General features: G+C 43.7%; 1 protein-coding gene across 4 annotated transcripts; it reads left to right on the forward strand.

Annotated features, from left to right (window-relative positions):
• The first annotated feature begins 531 nt into the window (after positions 1 to 531).
• lypd6b (LY6/PLAUR domain containing 6B) lies at positions 532 to 16,782 on the forward strand. 4 transcript variants are annotated; one of them, XM_079731619.1, is made up of 6 exons: positions 559 to 644; positions 1,513 to 1,623; positions 14,746 to 14,902; positions 15,076 to 15,174; positions 15,312 to 15,445; positions 15,782 to 16,782. In XM_079731619.1, the coding sequence occupies exons 3-6, from the start codon at positions 14,779 to 14,781 to the stop codon at positions 15,953 to 15,955; spliced, it is 531 nt and encodes a 176-aa protein (XP_079587745.1). In that variant the 5' UTR covers positions 559 to 644; positions 1,513 to 1,623; positions 14,746 to 14,778; the 3' UTR covers positions 15,956 to 16,782. The 4 variants fall into 4 exon arrangements, with proteins under 4 accessions (XP_079587746.1, XP_079587745.1, XP_079587744.1 ...); XM_079731618.1 differs by having other exon boundaries at positions 1,513 to 1,614; XM_079731620.1 differs by lacking the exon at positions 1,513 to 1,623 and having other exon boundaries at positions 532 to 644.
• The last annotated feature ends 3,281 nt before the right edge of the window (positions 16,783 to 20,063 follow it).

The following is a 20,063-nucleotide window of genomic DNA, read 5'->3' on the forward strand; positions in this document are numbered from 1 at the left end:
ATTCACCCTATTTTGTATTCATTCAAGTGTCCCACAGAAAAGGACATACATATTTAGTATTTTTTTCTTCTTTTGCAGCTGGTGTCAGTGTGTAACTGACATGACATGGATCTTTGACCCTGTTGATTAATGTTCTGTCGTCAAGATGCTGAAAATAAAATAAAAGGTTACACTCACCTCTAACTTGTGTGTTGAATTTCATGTCCTGTCATGGATAGATCCCTGAACTATGACCTAACTCGATATACATATAATAATAGGGTTAATAATAAAAATAACAATTATACATAAAGATAATAATACATATAAATAAATATAGCCCCAATAACTATATCAAACTATAGGAAAAAATCGGACCCACTCCTGGAAAGAATTGTATGTTATTGCACGTATATTATTATTTTGATGTTTGTACATAGGGGATTTTTTAAAAAGGCTACACGTGACTTTTTTTAATATTTGGAAATCTGGACGCCTAGCCCCGCCCTCTATTGGCAAGTCTCCGCCTCTTCGTACTCTCCTCCGCGGCCTGTCTGCTGCCTGCTGCTCTCAGGTGCCCAGGTACTGGAACGAGGACGCAGATCCACGAATATCAGCGTGACGATAGCCACCGAGCTCCTGGCTTACTACAAGAGCACACAGAGGTAAGCTCGTGTAGTGTATCGGAACCAAGCGGAACCCTGCTTATTCATTTCACTGACGCACTCTTTAGAAGTAGTCTAATCTGCTCCAACAATGATGTCAACGCGTGTATGTCATTTGTTTCTGTATTAAATATGTTGACGCTTCATTGACGTCTAAGCTTGGACTTGCGTACGCGGTTTAGCAAGCCTATTGGTCCAGGCAGTGTCCAATGACGCAAATTCCGGGAATATCCACATGCCGCCAAATCGTTATTATTGCCGGAGTTGTCATGATGAACAATAACGATGTGAGCTCATTCATGAACCCCGCTACTGTTTCAGCGGTAGCGTTTGGTTTGTTTTGTGCTCCTCTATGCATGTATTTAGGATGACGTACTGTTGTTGTCTGCGGTTTGCAACGATACATTTTGTATCTATTTTACCCCTCATAGAGAACAGTTGATTCTGCGACATGAAATGAATCAAACACTCACATGTCATAAACGTATCACTCCACAGCTATGCGTGGACACAACTTTACCCAGTCAGTATCAGTGCTGTTGCTGTAATAAATACAGATGGCTTATGTCCTGATAAACCCGAGGGTCTCCCTCAGCCCAGAGACCTAATCCATTACCTAAATAACGAATCAACCCTACTTATACTCCTTAAAACAAATGAGCTCTGTATATTCATAATCCGGCCACTGATCAATGTCCGCTCCAACAGGTGACTTCATTCATAACACACACACACACACACACACACACACACACACACACACACACACACACACACACACACACACACACACACACACACACAGGGTAATCATCTGCCCGCCCAACTCATTTAGAGTCTGTGTCCCGTTCCTTTCTTCTTATCTCAGGTCAGCCATCATCGTCCAGGTCGACGAGGAGGGAAGGTGATAGCTTAAGCTATTGGGGCCGAGTTAGACGGACAGCGGAAGGGCACCGTCCAAGGGTTAAAGGTGCCATAAGTATGATTCAAGAGCTATACTTTGATTCAAGATTTGATTGATCATTTCTTAGATAGGCCGTAGCCACCTGTCTGCCAGCAGTGAGTGAAATCCTCTGTGAGAATATCCGTTTTTTGTTGACCTTGCCTGGTTCTGTTTGAGCCAATTTCGATTTTAGACCACCCCCTTCAATCAGGGAGGCGATACCTTGATTTAGTTTAGGGAATCCAATGGAATTATTTTATTCGGGCAGTGCTATCATAAGCCCATGGGAAGAGTCCATTCTAAATTACAAAACAATCCATGTTTTCTGATGTAGAATCATCATCAAAAGGGCAATATTACATTTTAATCATAGCCTAACTAAATCCACTGTAACTCTTTCTGAAACTTTTAAGCTAAAGATGGAAACTTGACTTACCTAGATTAGGAATGCTCACACACCCTAGAATAGGCAGCAATATTTGAGTTGTACTTTTAATATACCGTTTAAATATAAAAACAGATGGGTTTCAATTTGACCATTTGCTCTAGGTGTTATGAAGTTACAGTACATAAAGAAATATATATTTTTGGGAGAGAGAGTCTGGTTGAGTATATGTAATCGCAGACATATTGCAGCGTAGCAATTATTTGTCCTACATCTTGTATATCAACCATAGTCTTGGCAGAGAGTTGAGACTGAGCCTGCATGTTTACAGTCGGGGAGGGTCACAGATATTAAATCTGCCAACCGATGACTCTTTTAATGCTGATTCATAAAGGCAACACTGGTGGTGGATAAGAGTAATGTTTGTTCATAACTCTTACTTACCAAGCCCAATTACGCCGCAACTTTAAGCGTGTTAAATTTAATAACCTGAACTGTGTATGAACTTAAATGCAATCATATTTTCCAAGACGTCCCAAGTTGACTGCTATTCTGTTTTAATTTGTGTTAATACCTTTGTTAATTCATGCACCGATATCAATTATGGTTTTAGAGTTTAATATGGGGTCCAGGTAGATTTTACTTGTTGTAAATTGGGCTTCTTCTTGCCTCTGAACTGCTGCCATCACTTCTTTCTGTAAGAAGCTGTGCAGCTAAAGCTATAGCTTCTTTTGCCAGCTGATTTAAAATGCAGTCTCAGTGGGCTTTCTTACCATTGCTGGTTCACCAACTGCATCAAGGGTTACCCAGCTCAAAGCAATTACCGAGGAATTTGAGAGGGGTCATAGACTACCAATTAACTTTTTAACACCAGCACCACCAGTACTGCTGCAGCAAGAGAGCCTTGTTTCTTGAGTTTGCTTTGAATCTGGCCTTCTCTGCAAGGACGAATTAGACGATAAAAATATTAGACAAGAGCAGAAGATAGCAAAATGTTTGTTCGAGTAAAAACGGCGCCGCTTTGTAGATAGAAGGCTTGAGGGCTTTATGACTACTTAATACTGTTGTCTGATTAGACAGCACACTTGGTTTGTGATTACTTATCCTGTAGTGGTTGAAAGGAAAGCATTAGGGAAAACCACCCAATGAGCATTGTAAATGTAGTTACTATGGAGACATAAATAAGGTAATGAATCTCTAGTGGCGCAGGATATTTCAAACAGGGCTGTTTCATTGCTTTCAGACTGTCTCTTCGATGAACATGATAAAACGGGTCAGCAGCCCAGCCTGTAAAACCAGACGCAAGTACCTTCACATGTGTAATTTGGCTGGTGCCACGTCACATGTTGAATGATGACATCGAAGACGCTTGCATAGCAAAAGACAGCCCTTAACTCTGCTTATTGCCATGGAACCTAAGGTTTGCCAGGTGGAACTCATGCCTCAGTCTCGACCAAGCACTTGGACGCATGAGACTTTGACATGTGTCTACAATGTCACACAGGACTTTACCTTCAGCCCCTTCCACTTGTTGTGTTCAACCCCACTAGCTTTTATAGTCTCACTGAGGTATGCTTTGTAGTTAGTTATCATAGAATGTATCCCGATCCTAGCTTTATTCAGCCCTTTGCTATTACCAAGTATTTTCAGTGGTATAGTATAAACAACACTATTGTAGTTTGTGTTTAGTCCAGCAGCTTAAGCAATGCTTGTACGGCCTGCTTCACTGTGATGCGTTTCCTAGCAAAGGAAAGTGGGCGTATCAGCAGATAGCCTGTTAATTCCAGGGGTACCCACTCATCCAGAACTAGTAAGTCCCCTGTATGGAGGCCCGGGACACAGGGGCTGTCCGACAGATTACCTTCTCTGTCTATACCTGTTGTATCCCTGGATGAGTGGGTCACCAGTGACCTATTGTGCAATTTCCTTTCGAATAACTAATATAATGACAGGTTTTAAAAAAAAAGCTTTTGTACATATGTCTGTTCTTTTAAACGTTCCCCTTTTTCATTTGCTTATGAAGCAAATGGTATTTGCTATTAAACTATGGATGATTTAGATTAGAAGTGATTTGAACTTCCAATTGTTGTGTGTGTGTGTGTGTGTGTGTGTGTGTGTGTGTGTGTGTGTGTGTGTGTGTGTCTCCAGTGTTATCTGTTTGTTCGCCGTCCAATCAGATTCCAACATTCACCCCGTTAGCCCCGCCCTGGCGATGTAACCGAGTGGGATTACTGTTATCAGCCCACTCTGAGTAGGCAGCTGTCCTTCCTCATTTACCTTGGCCTGCGTCCCAGGTGGGACAGCTCAAAGGTTGTTGTTTTTTTTATTTAACTGCGGCCCAAACCAGAGCAGAGCGGGATAGAGTACCCTAATCTCTCATCATCTCAGAAGATTAAATCTCAGAGGAGCAAGGTCGATGAAAAGCCCAGACCAAGGAGAAACACCGGGCCCATTAATGCCACCATGGAACTTTGGCCTGTTTTTTTTGTCCCCATAATTAAATGTGATTGAAGACATTTTGCTGTGAAGTGGAAAAGCACTATACGTAATGAAGAAAATAACCAGCTTCAATATCCAAATTCCACATGCAACATTGTTAGGTCGTCTTTCGTGGAAGTCAGAACAGTTCCTTGTTCTGATTTGCCTTGGGAAAAAAACAAAGATGCGAGTGAGTGAGTCAATGGTAAAGGCTGTGTTTAGTTTGTTTAGTTTGGGTAATGAAAGACGTCTCCTTCCGTGTCGTCATGGTTACTGTGTATTGTATTGTGTTTACACAAGGTACAAGAATGTAGATCACAATGAATCTGCATTGTTGAACCATTGTTAATAATTTAACCATTTTATTGCCCGTTAAAAGTGTGTTCACTCCTTCAATATTCTCCAACAAATATTTGTAAAACATAAATTATAAATAAATTCAGTATTTTATCCAATCCATCCGTCCCTCTTTAGAGGCTTCTTAATAAGCCTTGTGTAGTCCTCAACCATTTTTACTTGTATTTGTATCCCCAGGGAAAATCCACCTTTTTTTACCTTAGACGGATTATACCTGTGGTGGTTATTCACCTTAACACTCTCTAAGCTTGCTCTGTGCAAGCTGTATTGTTAAGGCTGAGAGGCGGGTAGTTAGGCGTGCACTGTTCCCCACACCTGAGGTGGGTGGAGTAGCTCGCTGGCCATTTGAAACCAATTGAAATCCAAGGAGCGTAAGCCTTTTTCCCCGTAAATGACTCGGGTCAAGCTGTCAAAGCACAAAGAGACACATCCTCGCTCCATCTGAGATCCTAACAACGTGTCCGTTTGAAGTGACGGGCCAAGACGAGTGAACATGTCTTAGTGTTTGTCCACTAGTGCCCTAAGCTCACAGTCCGGATGGCATGAATACCCTTTGGTAGGCATGAGGGCAGTGACGGGGTATAGTCGCTCTCGGGTGGGAAGCTTTGCCTTAATTGGAGGGATTTTGAACAATGCTGTAGTGCTAAAATGTCATAGGTCATAGGTGAAATGGTTATTTTTCAACTAATGCATACGAGGATAGGATTACCAAAACAAGAACTCAGTCAGACTTATAATAACAAGCGGTCCTCAATAAAACCCCACTCATCTACTTACGTCCACTAGCGTTACCTGTAAACCGCTTAGCTAGCGATACCTGAACCAGCGCATGGCTTTTCTCCGTGGCCTCGTCCAGCCCCCTCTCTCAGCCTTGGCAGGTAGTAGTAGGGGAGAAAGGGGAGGAGGAGAAAAAAAAGGGTTTGGTTTCGTGGCGCATTAACGCGGCACAAAGACAGCCGTTGTGTGGCTCCGCTCGGCTCCTCCGGGCCAGGGCCCCCGCTGGAAACAGGAGTGCAGGCAGGGGGCAGGGCAGTAAGGGGACGCGGCGCATCGTAATCAGACGGTCAATTTAACTGACCCCAGCTTCTCGCCCCCGTGTAATGACCGCGTATTAAAGGCGGATGGCTAGATCTCCGCAGGGAGCCACACCGCCTTGAGAGGTGAATGCAAATGGCGACCTGGTCAAATGGTATCACCGCAGACGCGGATGCAGTGGGAAACTTAGCAGGTGTGCTGCTTCAACAATGTGTTTATGCCAAAGGAACGATTGGTTTCTGTTTTGATTACCATCTGCTTTATGTGTGGCGAGAGACGAGGTTAATTCACACTGTGGACTTTCGTTAGTCAGCCGATATGATTTTTTTATGGTTTGATTGGCAAAACAAACTTCTAATTTTCAATTATAATTTTATTTTCAATTTGGGTTTTTAGGGGGTTATTTATCCCTCGGTGGAAATTTAAGACGTAACTCAGTTCAAAACCGAAGAAGACAAGGACTTTTTGTTTTTACTTTTAAATCAATATTGAATGACTACTAATTAAATTAATACAATATACACTGTTTTTCTTTAGGATAAAAAATCTGGTGTTTTATTGCTTTAATAAAAAAAAGGTCTGATGTTAAACTCTGTCAGATGTTGAATTCATTAGCAAAGCAAGTCTTGTCATAAGAGCAAACTACAAAGTGAAAATACCACACTTTGATAAGGTAACAACCTCCCATTATTTTAAATGTGTCTCCTGCCTCTTCACCAACCCAAACATCTTAAGCACGCCTTAAAGAGTTACTACACACACCATATCATTTGAGGAGTGCCACTTGGCTTTGTGCATGCAACACACACACACACACACACACACACACACACGCACACACAACCACTTTATTATATAGCCCACCCACTAGCTTGAGACCAACATTTCCCAGTATTGCCAAAGGCCAGCAACTCTAAAAGCCGATCAGTAAAGCAAAACAAAAATTCCCAAAACAAGAAGGGGAGGAATCTGGAAACTTAACTATCAGAGAGCTGTAACCGGATATTTTTCAAAGTTGGGGGTTGAGGGTTCTGCCAATAGGAACATCAATGCTGTCTGTTAGTATGGGTTTGTATTCCATACATTTGATCATATCATAAACGTTTTGCAGTGGTTAAAGCTAAGGTTGTAATTGAGCAATTGACCACAAGCAGCACGGATCGTCCATTTCAATGTGGCTGTCAAGTCTCAGGATTCTACAAATGCAATGGAGCAAGGCTATAACTTTTCTAAACTATGAATTTAGTTCATACTACATTATGTGTCTGAGTACATCTTGTTCTTTTCCACAGATTGTTTCCAAGGTAACACCAGCTAACTGCTCCTCACTGTTCTGTTAAAGCACCCAGAGATCTGTGCGGCCTTGGTTAGAAATGAAAGGGTTAACATTGGTAATACAACAATACCATTTCTCTGGGACGTGTCAATGGGCAACACATTGTTCTCCTCTGCCTTCTCATATATGCATAGTCAGCTTCTGTCACTGCAAAACAATGTAGATGATAACATGCTTTAGGGATTACAGCCTTTATTGTAGCGAGAACCAGTTATTACTCCTGGGCTGCCACTGGTTGGGCAAAGTGAATGCTAGCTAACTGAACATTCTTGTGCAGTGTGCCAACGTTTGTTTCAGAGATTGAGAGCAGTTGGTCAGATATGTAATCCAGCTGCTGCCTGTTGTCACGTAGAGCCTTATGTGACAAAGAACAAAACTATCTGTTCAAATGGCATACATATTCCAATACCTAGTAGGGGGAGGGGTAATAATATACATAATGTCTTCCTTTATTCACGGATACTGACTATAAAGTGAGTTCTCACAAGGAAACAGCACTGAACATTGTGTCTTGATCATTATGGTCTTTTCTGGCTGAAATAGATCTGTTTAAGCTGAATATGAGTGAAAGGCAGAATACAAAGAGATCAAAGGTAATGGCTTAAAGCAATCGGGACCGACTAAAGGCATACCATGCATTTCTCAAAATCTTGAGTGATCTTGGCATCGCTCCTGGCCATTCGCTAGAGGAATTCTTTGTCACACCTCGCAGCTATTGTTTAAAAAAAGATCTGCCATTGGAAATTGGTGCACATAGGGACACACATGTTCACAAACACATCTGAACAGATATAGGCCTAACCCAAAATCGTATTAACTAGTGGATTCTCACTTTCATTTTTGCGTGTGTGTGTGCTAAAGTTATGGCCAGAATACATGGGGACATGGAATGACATGACAGCCGGTTTATATTTTCTCTTAACGTGCTGCTCTTCTACCCTAAAACAGGAAACAAAAACAATAGAACAGTGTAAAGAAACGAGAACAATCTGTTTAAAAATGCTTCAAATCAATACGTTTACCAGCTGTGGTTTTCCTCAGACAGCCACAGCTGGTGCACAACCACGCCACAAAGACGCAGTCTGCGTTGCAGGTAAAACCCTGCTCCTGCGCGACGCGTCCCATCCGTGTTCCATGTATTTCACCTGTCAGACCAACATGTACAATCTCGTCATATAGTCATCCTGTAGTCTACTATCAGACTGCATTAACCGAGCTCTGTCCATATTGAGCTCCTCTGTGACGACAGACACCATTAGCCTAGACTTTCTTGTCAAGCAACCCCTCCGCTGAATACACAAGCCAGTACCTCAAACGGATATGGCCTCAAAGTTTTTACGACTTGCGTGCCTGTGCTCTGACAGTGGCATTGTCATACAGTTTGAAGAAGAGCCCGGCTGCTCATAAAAGTGCAATAAAGTCTAAGAAAAGGCCTCAGGCTTTGACCAGCGGGGGGCCATCGACTTTACGACCATCTCAGTCCATCCTCCCCTGCCCTCCTTCCTGCCCAGGAGGATCTAGTGTGCGTGGGAGAGGAAGAGAGCAGACTCCCGGAGATAGTTAAAGAGGCACATGCCTACAGTTTATGTTTAAAGCCGACACAGACCAGACCCTCCTCGTGGTTTGGGCAAATAAACAAGGCGTTAACAGTTTACCACTGTAAAATGCCTTGTATTTCAACGCCTACAGTTTGATTCCTTTTATCGTGGCACAAAGCACAGCGAGAATGGCAGCAATCCTTACGGAGAATTCAACACATATCAAATTCCAAGTAAGAATACAAGAAACAAAAACAATGTTCAAACTAAACTCATTTATTGTGCTAAATATATACACTAGAATGTATGTCTTTGCTGTAACCTATAAAACAAATGAAATAATATGATTGCAGCACAGAGATATTGCACCCCTGGATATATTTTCTGAAATTTGTGTTGCATTGCAATGTCCCTATATACAAATAGTGTGGTTAGAAATATATACATACAACGATGCACTTGTGATGCAGAGATCTGTTTAGTGTTCTATAATTGCTAACTAGTACACACAGGTCAGCTTTTGACAGTGTTGAGCTCCTATGGCTCTGGAAGTCTGTTTATCCGTGATGGACCTGTAGCATCTACCAGAGGGCAGCATGTCAAACAGATGACGCCCGGGGGTGGGATGGCTCTTACAGCATGTTGCCTGCTCTGCTAAGGCAGCAAGAGCCGGATAAGTCAACAGCCGAAGATCTTCCCGCTGCTATTGATGGTACCTGAGGGTTACGGGTTCCCTTTCATGTAGCCGGAGGTGTGAAGACAGAGCCTGCTACAGACGTCTTTAGTGAAGACCAATTGCCTTGGTAAACACTCCCGTGGCTCATTACGTTTCCTTTATTCCCATGCCCCCTTGCTGTGTTCTCCCATGTTGGCACATTGACGCTCGCTTCCTATGACACGACCCAAAACACACAGACGCACACTCAACATGAGCCACGGTACCGACCGGCACCTCAAAGTTAAGTGGCACAGATTAAGTGGCATCATTACGTGGCAGCGGGACATCGCTCCGTTTCCCCGGGCCACCCTCTGTCTTTGTTTGAAGTACAACCTCCGTTGGGACTTTTATTTCAGGAGAGGCCTCCGTGGCATCCCTTTGAGTCGTCCCCCGCCCGGCAGCCCTGCGGAGCGCTCCCTTCCTCACAACAAACAGTAACCCGATCCGCTGTCTCACTGCGTCTCAACGGCGCATCCAAAATAGCTGGCGCATTCCTGCGGGCGGCAGTTGATGCGGTGCTCCCAACCAATCGCATGTCTTGGAGTGGGTGGACAGGCTCCTGTGACGTGCAACCCCCCCCCCCCCCCCCACCCTCCACGGTGTGGTTTAAACCCACCTGGTTGGCCGGTGTGGTGTCATCACATCCAGGTGTTCCTCTCTCGAGCTCCGTGTTGACGTGTCGTCGGGTACGTTGCTCACCGTTTTATAGCTGATCCAGCTGAGGATATGCTGCTGTATACCATGTTCCTCTTCTCCTCCCCTCAATGTTCTCTTTTTGTCGTCAGACGTGCACAGACTTGGGAGCTTTTCCATTTACTCTTTTGCACAATCAGCACTATCGCTACACTGAACCCCAGCCTCCTGAGAGTCCCGTACGAAATCCCGACTGAAAGATCTTCCCCTCCACCTCCACCAGATGCAACCAGCCACAGCTAATTGTAGCCCACTACTTGACCCCTCTGAAGAGTCACGGTCAACGAGGCGACCCTCACTGATCTTCTGCCCAACAATAGATTCACTGGCTCTAGCTAAGTGTGTTTTGTCCACTTGTGTGTATCTGAGTGTAAGGATGAGTGTCTCTCTCTCGACCTCTCACATTCCTAGAGTCAAGGAGAACCTCTGGCTCAAACAAAGCTGTAAATCTGTCATTTGAATGGCCCATAGCATACTAAACAGGTATGGTGCGATGGTAGACTGACAATAGCTGGAACATTGAGGTGTACCTCTTGGTAAGATAACTATTGGTATATGTTTGTGTGTCAGCTTCCAGATCTGCCCTTGTTAAGTCTAACTTGAGTATCTGATTGGATTGTTTTTGTAACAGTCATTTAACTGCAGTTATTGGAAAGTTGTGAGAAACGAAAGCAAAATAGCCTTCCGTTCCCAGTGAAGTCAGTAAATTATCTCAAAATGATGTGAAAATGCTTGTCTCTCCCCTGGGGGTGAAAACCACAGGAGTTCATGTGGTGGGTTTGCATTCCGCCTGGCTCCGACTTGGATGCCAGTGTGCTAGTCATTCTCTCATCCCCCCCAGAGCCGGTTACATTTAGCATTCCTACTGCATAGATCTTGACACTCCCCTCCCGAATCCGCACAGTGCATGCATGGGGTTTATAGATCTATGGATGTGGTGAGATCTTTATTTGATTTGTTTTATAGAATATCATTACTAATACCTCATCGTTTTGTTAGGTTATTATTTCGTTCAGCAACATATTTCATATTATAATTATTAATAATGAATTACTATAAAGTAATATTTCCTATTATTAACTAAATAAAACACAAACATTTGATGTCCTGCCTGTGTAAAAAAGTATAAGTTGTATCTTCTCTTTTAACTGTTTATGAGACTGTACTTTTTGCGTTGGAATAACACCTCTTTAAAATGTATGGCATTAGCCTTACAACTTTGTTGGATATTGGCATTCCAGCATGACTTGTGACGATATATTTTCCGTTTACAGAGTTAGCCTTCAGCCATCTTGTGCGAGTCTCTGGTTGGCTTGGTAAATGAGCACTTCCCTATCAGATTACATCATTAGTTATGGCTAAGGTTACACCTAACCATAACTGAATCAGACCTGTCACTGTGAGCTCCTAGCATTTATTTAACAGTACGCTGTGATGTATGGGTGCCTTTGAGAGCAGCTCAAACACACAGTTAATTATGCAGCTGAGGCTAATGTCGCTGAAAGCAAAACAAAATTGAAAGTATAAGACACACACTGAAGTGCTGGGGAATCAGAGAAGGCAGAGGATCAGGTGCTAAACTCGAATTGCTGATGATCCCCGGAAGTCAAAGGGGGGGATATATTAGTGAACGATGGGAGGTTGAGGGAGATTTAGTTGACTCATGTGGAGAATGGATTATACCTGGAGTCGCTTCTTCCTCTCCCCAGACCAAGCCTTTCCTTCCTCTTCCCTGAGAACTTGACCTCACATGGTGCACCCTTTCACCTCCCAGATGGAAATCCCACAAAGCTAACAGAGAGCGGTAGACTGTAGTCTGCCTTTGCGTCACTTGAATAAGTTGTTTTCCTTGATTGAATGGGCTTGCCAGCTTCATCATAGCATGGATTTTTAAAACTAGTGTCATGGCTCTTTTGTCCACACTCTTGCATTGAAAATGTTAATATTTTTATCCCACAAGCTAATCATATAGGATCTGGCCCGAGCATTAGTCCACACACACATACTACAATCTCTTCGATGGCTAATCTCAAGTGTTGGGTGGCACGTCGCAGGGATAGAAATTAAGCGATAAGGCAGATGGGGCTTCCCTTGTGTGACCTGTTCCCCATGTGACCTGAGTCAATACTAAAGATAGCGGCGTAGGGTACCAGGCTTTGGTAAATAAAGCCGGCGCTCGTTCACATGGCCCCGTAGCCCCGGGCTGCTTGGACTCTCCTCTAAGCGAGTCGCCCTATGTCATATGAGCCGCGCCGTTCATGTAATCTTTGCTGGAATGACGTTTAATCAGCTTTTCCATCTTAAATTGGCCTAAAGATTTGAATCACCAGCCTAAGAAATTAAGTCATTGGCTCAAATTTGATATTTACTTCCTGGGATAGAATATGGTGAATGGCATGGACACAGCCATATGTCTTGGAGAGTCTTCTCATGTGTCTGTATGAGAATAGTGACATGGGAAAGTCTTTTTTTTTTTGCCAACTAGGTGAGGGAACGCGATCACACTGACTTGTTAGACGGTGGCAGTTCACATAGTGGCCCCAACCTCTTGACCAATCATGTCGCTCTAATATATTTAAGGAGGTGTGTGTGTGTGTGTGTGTGTGTGTGTGTGTGTGTGTGTGTGTGTGTGTGTGTCTCTGTGTGTGTGTGTCGGGACCCCCTGGGGGGGAAAAGGGGAGGTCTTGAGGAAATGACCTGTAGTACTTTAACTAGGAATCAATCCATGCATGCACTCTTGACCTGAGTGCGCCCAAGTGTGCTGCAACACTCTCCTGAAGACACTGACAATAATTACAAAACATTCACTTGGAGACTTTAAGCCCTCACAGCTCTGTGCAATGGATATCCTCCCATCAACGTTTTAGGTTGTGACTTTGCATTGGATTTTGGTGAGTAACAGTTTGGGTCTTTTTTATGTTGTTTTTTTTCACATAATCTTGTTGTGGTATTATATATGACATAGGATAGAAGTTTATAGGATATATTTGGCTTAAAAGGCACTCAAACATATTCTTAAGACACTGTAAAAAAGAAAACAAGCTATTTTCTCTTGCACAAGTCACTGCACGTATTTTTTTCGTGTGCATGTGCAAATGCACGTGCGTGTCTGCAAGATAACTACTTGACGTTTCGGATGCAAGGTAATGTGATATGACATTTTTTAAGTCATGCAAACCAGACAGAGGCACAGCTGGGATCAACATATTAGTGGCACCAGGAACTAACTATTAACATGAGTCAGCACCGCAGGGTAAAAAGCTGCATTCACTTTTGTATTTAAACGCTGACAACCGCTTGAGCATTAACTGCCTAGTTTATTTGCTGCAATGACAGTTAACATTTTTATACTTATCGTTTTTACCCCCGAAACGTTTGCGCCGCAGTGGCCATTGTTCAAACACTACTTTAAAACAAGTTCAGATGGGTGGGGGAGGGGCAACCCAAAAGCACTAAACAAAGCTAGTTTGAAGTCTGCTGCAACCCAGCCCCTACTCATGCTCAGCTGCAGCAGGCCTGTGCACCCCCCTCTGGGCCTATGTACATGACACACACCCTAACCTCTTGGGATGCCGCCGGGGCCCAAAATGTTTGTTTGTTGGTTTAAAAAGAGCGACTTTTGAGTGGCGCGCGGCGTGGCTAATTTAGCGTTTGATGCATGTCTGCTCTCCTGCTTGCTTTAGCAGTAAAAGGTGATGACTGACCCAGCGAGATAAGAGCTGTTTGCTTTGGGTTTAGATATTGTTTGTGTGTTGGGTCAGCGGCAATGGCTGGCTGTGATTTGTGTGGCCCTCGTAGTGTGTTTTATCTGAGGTGGAACAGGTGACTGTTGACTTGGCAAACACATGAAAGATAAGTATTTTATGCCCAGTCATTTGTATCGACACAGCATTGGTCACGTCAGGCCTTGAGTTCTGTTGTGAGTGCTTTAGTTAAAGTTATTAGGGGTCTGTTTCATTTGAATTGTGTAAAAGTCCTCAAATCTTCATAGGAAGTGGGAGTCTGTAAACAGCCAGGACATGGTGTGGAGTGCGTCTGCCTCTTAAAAACGTAAATCCCTGAGCAGCAGGTTATTAATGAGCCACTGCAAAGTGTTAGGCGTATCTTGTATGGGTTCAGTTGAGCGTGCGTTCTGGTTCCTTGACTCAGGCAATTACCGACAGTCACCTGCCCACCTGACCGCTCAGTCACCTGACATTAGGGTTCCCAAAAGGTCAGAGGTGGCGGGCCCAAGCCTGAGAGCAACCTGAGCCACCCTGAAAACTTACAAAGGTCATGACCTGGCATTGAGAGCGATAACCCCGTCCTAACAGGTACGTCCAGGCTATAGTGCTATTGGACACAATGGATTGTCTATAGTCTCCGAGATTTCTTACCCGGCTCTCAGCCACAGAATGAAGTGTCTTAAGAGATTTAGAGTAACGTGAGCCAAAGGTAAAAAAAAAAGAACTCCCCAAAAAATAAGAGATTGTGTTTCTGCTTTTGGGTCAGTTCCGGCTTTGTTTCGTTTCTTTGTGCCAGATCATGGAATCTGGAATTTCCAAAATGTATGACCTGGAGACAGTTTGTCGATTGTGATTGGATCATATGAATGATGTTTGTTTACTCTTTGCTTCAGGTTTTTATAGGTGCTAGCATTAGCTAGCAGAGCATGGCGTTACCGATGGCTCTGCAAACTATCACCGCAGTTCAAGTCCTGTCCATAGTGGCCATATGCAGTGCGGTGGGGAAGAGCGATCGCGTCAACTTCTACAACATCAAACCACCAGTTCAGGGTAAGACCTGATGGCAGCTAAACAGATCGCTCAATGTTCAGTTATTAATGTCAACAGAGGTAGAAATACTCATTATAACATTTCAGTTCCACAACATCAACCGAATAAGATTTCCCTTTTATTGCTACCTTTCTTATAGCTGTTCTAAATGAAGATTTATTTTGGTATTGCAGCCACACCATTCCCCAATAGTTTTAAGTGCTTCACCTGTGAGCGAGCGCGGGACAACTACAACTGTAACATCTGGGCTGAGGACAAGTGGTGTCCAGAAGGTAGGATCTCCTCCCTTTAACTAGATTTTTTGGCGAAAAGACTTGCAAGGATCCTTGGTCACCTTGGTTGGGAATCGAGTCATTATACATGTTCTCCCAATGCTTAATGTTTTTCCCATTTCGTTTGTCTTCATCAGACACTCAGTTCTGTATGTCAGTTCACCACTTCCACTCCACTCATGGAAAAACCAAGTTTGTGACGAAGAGATGCGCTGTACAGGAGGAGTGCCGTCAGTCGGGCTGCAGGCACCACAAGGAGACGGGGCACACGGTGAGTCCAGGACCAGATCAGATGAGGTGGTCTTCTTCTTATACCCAACAGAAAATTAGATTGTAACAGCGGAGAACACAAAATACAAAACAGAAAGGACTGTACTGAGTAGTCAAAAATGAAAAGACATAACAATTAAAGTATAGTAGAAAGGTTACTGTGAAAAATGTATTTAACCACTATACACAGTTGAGGTAGACATTATTGCCAGTATATTCTACATTATTGAAACAATATAATAATGACCATTATACATTAAATCCCAATCTACAGACCATATCCATGCAAATGTTCCCTCTTGTCTGACGTTCTCTCTCCCCTTTGCCGGCCCACCAGGAGTGTGTGTCTTGCTGCGAGGGAATGATCTGCAACGTTGAGGTTCCCACCAATCACACCAACGCCGTGTTCTCCCTGAGAGCAATAGCGTTCGGATCGGCGCCGTGCCAGACGACCCTTCCCTGGAAGACCCTGGTTCTAACCCTTGGGTTGTGTGGACAGTTCATATTGTGACCCTGTGGCAGCCTGGAACTTGGCAGGGGATCTTGTCTGGGGACAGAGCCAGCAGACGCACCAAAACGAACCTTCCATTGACTTGATATGGCAGCGTTTCCCAGGCAAATGCCAAAGATGACGGAGAGTTCATTAAAACGTGGCGCTCGATGGCCGGGGTCGAGCCGGCTCCTCCAGCCGAAACACAAAAGGGAGACAGAACTCACACTACTGTCATTCACCCGAATGGCTAAACCTTTGCCATGCGTCGCCTGCACGGCCCGTTCAGAAATTGGTCCGTCACCGGATGTTTTCCCACGCATCTGCTACCATAACGCTGCCATATTGTTCTGAATGAAACTGCAGAGTATAATTTGGACCGAAATCGTCTTTGAGGAATCCGTGGATATGGCCAAGGTGGAAGTGATTCAACATGAAGTTGGAAGACAATGGACTCTGTCTGGATGCAGTTGGTTGTGTACGCCTACACAATAGCAACATGGCCAAGCCAAGCCTTTTAAGCGAGCTCGATAGAACAGTGAATGGAGTGTTTCTTAAGACCCTGGCTAGAAGGCTGCCCAACAATGCTGCCAGCAGGTTTGGGGGTTTTAAGCGTCCCCAAAACAATCTCTGAGATTATTAACGTTCCGGGGAATGTTAATGATATGTTTTTCTTTATGGAATTACAGACCACTTTAAACATTCATTATGCCGGACATGAAATAACACGTGGCCATGGAGAGACACAGTGTTTTCTGTGTGACCCAGTGAATTTGGCACTTATGATGTTATTGCCAGATAGTTTTATACATACAGTGTATATATTTGAACATATTTGCACTTTTCATTCGGAACATTGTATATTTTAAGTAGGTCTATCAGACCTTTTTGTAAGGAATTTAAATACAATTGATTAATAAACTGTGTGATGTGTTTCTTAATATACTATACTAAAAAGTAATAATAATAATGTACAATGAGTTGGATAAAGGTTAAGATTCTTTAAGAAAATAACATTGACTAAGCGTGCCTGGAAAGCGTGCAGAGTAAACATGTAAATCTCTGTATTTTCAATTGTAGAATAGATGGTCTGAAAAACCTGGGTGAAATAATGTGCTTTGAGTTAATTGCGCTTAACAATTGAATAGGTAAAAACTTCAACATTTGTTGACCAACACCTGCAATATAAATGGGATATAATAAGGTGTTTTTTCTATGGATCAAGCAATGTGCCATTTCAAAACATGTGGCCTTAAAATCCACAGCAATATCATAGTTCAAAACTCACCCAACTCCCGTCATCTATCTCTATCCATCTCATTATCAGGCTCTGTCCTTATCAGCCCAGTAAATAAAGCTTATTGCATTGGTGCTTTCATTAGTTCTGCTCTAATGCAGTTTAGATGCCCCTATAGCATTGAATTAAGAAGGTGCTCTCTTTAAGAAAGAGAGTATGCAGGAGGTTACATTACACAGCATTTAAAGGGTGTACATCCCTAAGAAACATAAGAAATACACTACCACAAAATGATTTACTCAATGTTAATAGTAATACATAGGCTACACAACACGAGTGCTAATATGGTCTCTGGATACCATACTATACTGATTCAATATATTGAATTATGATCTGAATAATGTTATGATATTTAGGAATTCACAAGTGAAAACAGGACAACTTACCTAATAGTAGACCTTATCGAGGCAGATTGTTTTATTATCTCAAGGGATCTTATCGAAAGCTGTACCCTCACAAAATAAAGAAGAAAAAGACAAACCTTTATCACCGCAGAAAAGAGAGAGGAGCTTTCTGAAGATAGGGGGGTGATGTTGAAAGCCTAACAGACCTGCATACGGGACCCTCCCTTTCCACGATCCGGCGGGAAGGTGTTTAAACCAGGTGTGCTGTCAAAACAACGGACCCTCACATCCTATAAGGAGGCCGTGGGGGCGGGGCCATCCTGTCAGTCATTCTCTCTTCAACTCTTTCTTAGCGCGCTGCAGTAGAGATGATGCAGGACAGTCAGATATAGGGGTGAATGAAGAATGTTGTGTGTGTGGGTGTGTGTGTGTGCACACATATACACGCATAGACATGTAAAAGCCTTAGTCTGTCAACAAACACAGACTTCTCCAAGACACCAACTACGTGACTGCATATTATATTCATAAATAAGTTATAGATTAGAATCACATCCTGAAGCACGCAGCGCCATGTTTTCAGACTCCGTGGAGCCATTGGGGGAAGGCCATCCGTTTCTCTTGACGAGATACCGTTTGAGGGAGAATAATACAATTGGGATCATTAAATTAGTAACATTCAATAGTGTTTGATTCTTCTTATTCGATTCTAACGTTCATATAACCCTCTTCACCCATTCGTTCCACCTCCATTACTATTGCGCATTTAAACCGCATTTGGGGTAGTTGTGCGTAGTTGTTTATGCCATCTCAAGCCATTCATTGAATCAGACTAGAAATAAGACTGCAACAGTGTTGTGCCTATAAATAATTGATTATCTCTCATATCAGATAATGGTGTTGATTTGGGGCTCTAGCAGTGTTGTAGCTAATTCATCTCTGCTGGGCACCCCTGAACAAAGAGTTGTTGCAGGTAATAGTACCGCCCTGTTGACAGAGAAACAACCAATCAGAGATTAACATTCCGGTACGTGGGCAAGAGTTCTTTGTGCTAATTGGCTGCACTGTTTCAGGGGAGAGTCTTCAGCAGCGTTTTCTTTTGACAAAAGGGAAACTTGGCCCTTAGCGTGTGGTTAATCCTGGGGCTTCAAAGGGAGGCGAGACCCTGACGTGACCTTTAACAATAGAGGCGGAGAGGACAGGAACTCAAACTGGGGGGTGGGTGACTGGGCCCACCTGCTGCCGCTGTGGCTGTTTCCATCCATCAGATTAGCTCCATAACCGTTTTTGATGTTACGCTATGCATATTCGGCTCAGTAATGCACTGGTATGTGTGACAATGCACACGATTTGTGCTGTCCTTAATATGCTGTTTCACGGTGCATTTTGTATTTTGTGTTACAAGACTAGCTGTCTATGCGTCAGCCATCTTGCCTGCATTGTTGATTCAACGTTCTGCAGAGACAGTGTTCATTCAACAGCCCTCTCATTAGAAAATGTATTGCAGTGCATTAAAAGAAGAGCACATTGTACATCGTGATTATGAGTGACTTTGATCGAATAACCTCTGTCCGAGATGATTACTCCTGTATGTTCCCAGGCACACGTTCATTACAAGAACACGTTGGGGTCAGAGTTGATGTGATATAATGTATAGTCAACAGATTGATATCTTTTCAATCCAAGTTGAGAGAAAGCCGGTGTCGGAGGAGTCGTGATCGGCGTGTTTGCTCAGTCCCTGCCCTACCCTGTCCCCATGCTTGTTCTCCAGCCAGGAGGAGAACATCCGCTCCGTGTCTGGTGCAGTCATTAGTGGACCTCCTTTGATCTTGGGACAGGAGGAGATCCGGAGGAGCTCCAGCAGAGAGTGGTGAGGAGGAGGGGGGGGGAGCCGGCAGACTGAGGTCCTTGAGACCCTTTCCAGGGACAGGATATTCTCTCTTGGGTGGCGGGGAGCGAGATGTCTATGGGGGTATTAAGGTGTGTTTACATTGGAAGTCTATCCACCGGTGATATGTGGAGGTCGTAACTGTCCGGTCTGTCACCCAAGGGGGCATGCTCTATAAACTCTCGTCTCATACTCCCATTGGTCAGAGGAACTAGATAGTCCCAACTGCGTTTCCGTTTGTCTGTAATGGTGCATTAGCCAGGAAATCCACCGCTGTTGTGGTTTGGTGAGAAGATACGCAACTGGAGCAGGTTGTTGTGCAGTGGGGTAGAAAATAGGGAGAAGGGCTACTTCAAGCATCCTACATGGGCCTCAGCTGTCTTTTTCCTTCCTCTTTTGATTCTCAAGTATGGCCAGAGGAAAACGGAGGTAGAGGGCAGGTCGGCCTCACTCTAAAGACAGATGGATTATTGGATAATGGGCGAGGAGGTGTTGAGGGAGGAGAAGGAGTGAGTTACAGGTTGGAGCTCACCACATCCCTGGAAGATGAAAAAATATTTGGGCGGAGAGGGTATGTCTGCTGATGGACAAAGTGCACCC

This window comes from Pollachius pollachius, assembly GCF_949987615.1.
Source record: "Pollachius pollachius genome assembly, chromosome: 3".
NCBI lineage: Eukaryota > Metazoa > Chordata > Actinopteri > Gadiformes > Gadidae > Pollachius > Pollachius pollachius.

What these genes read in the sequence shown, in the direction of transcription:
- lypd6b (XM_079731620.1), top strand. Translation starts at nt 14,779, where the DNA reads ATGGCGTTACCGATGGCTCTGCAAACTATCACCGCAGTTCAAGTCCTG. An exon ending in GGACAAGTGGTGTCCAGAAG is followed by an intron (nt 15,175 to 15,311) that starts GTAGGATCTCCT and finishes TGTCTTCATCAG; the next exon opens with ACACTCAGTTCTGTATGTCA. An exon ending in ACAAGGAGACGGGGCACACG is followed by an intron (nt 15,446 to 15,781) that starts GTGAGTCCAGGA and finishes CCGGCCCACCAG; the next exon opens with GAGTGTGTGTCTTGCTGCGA.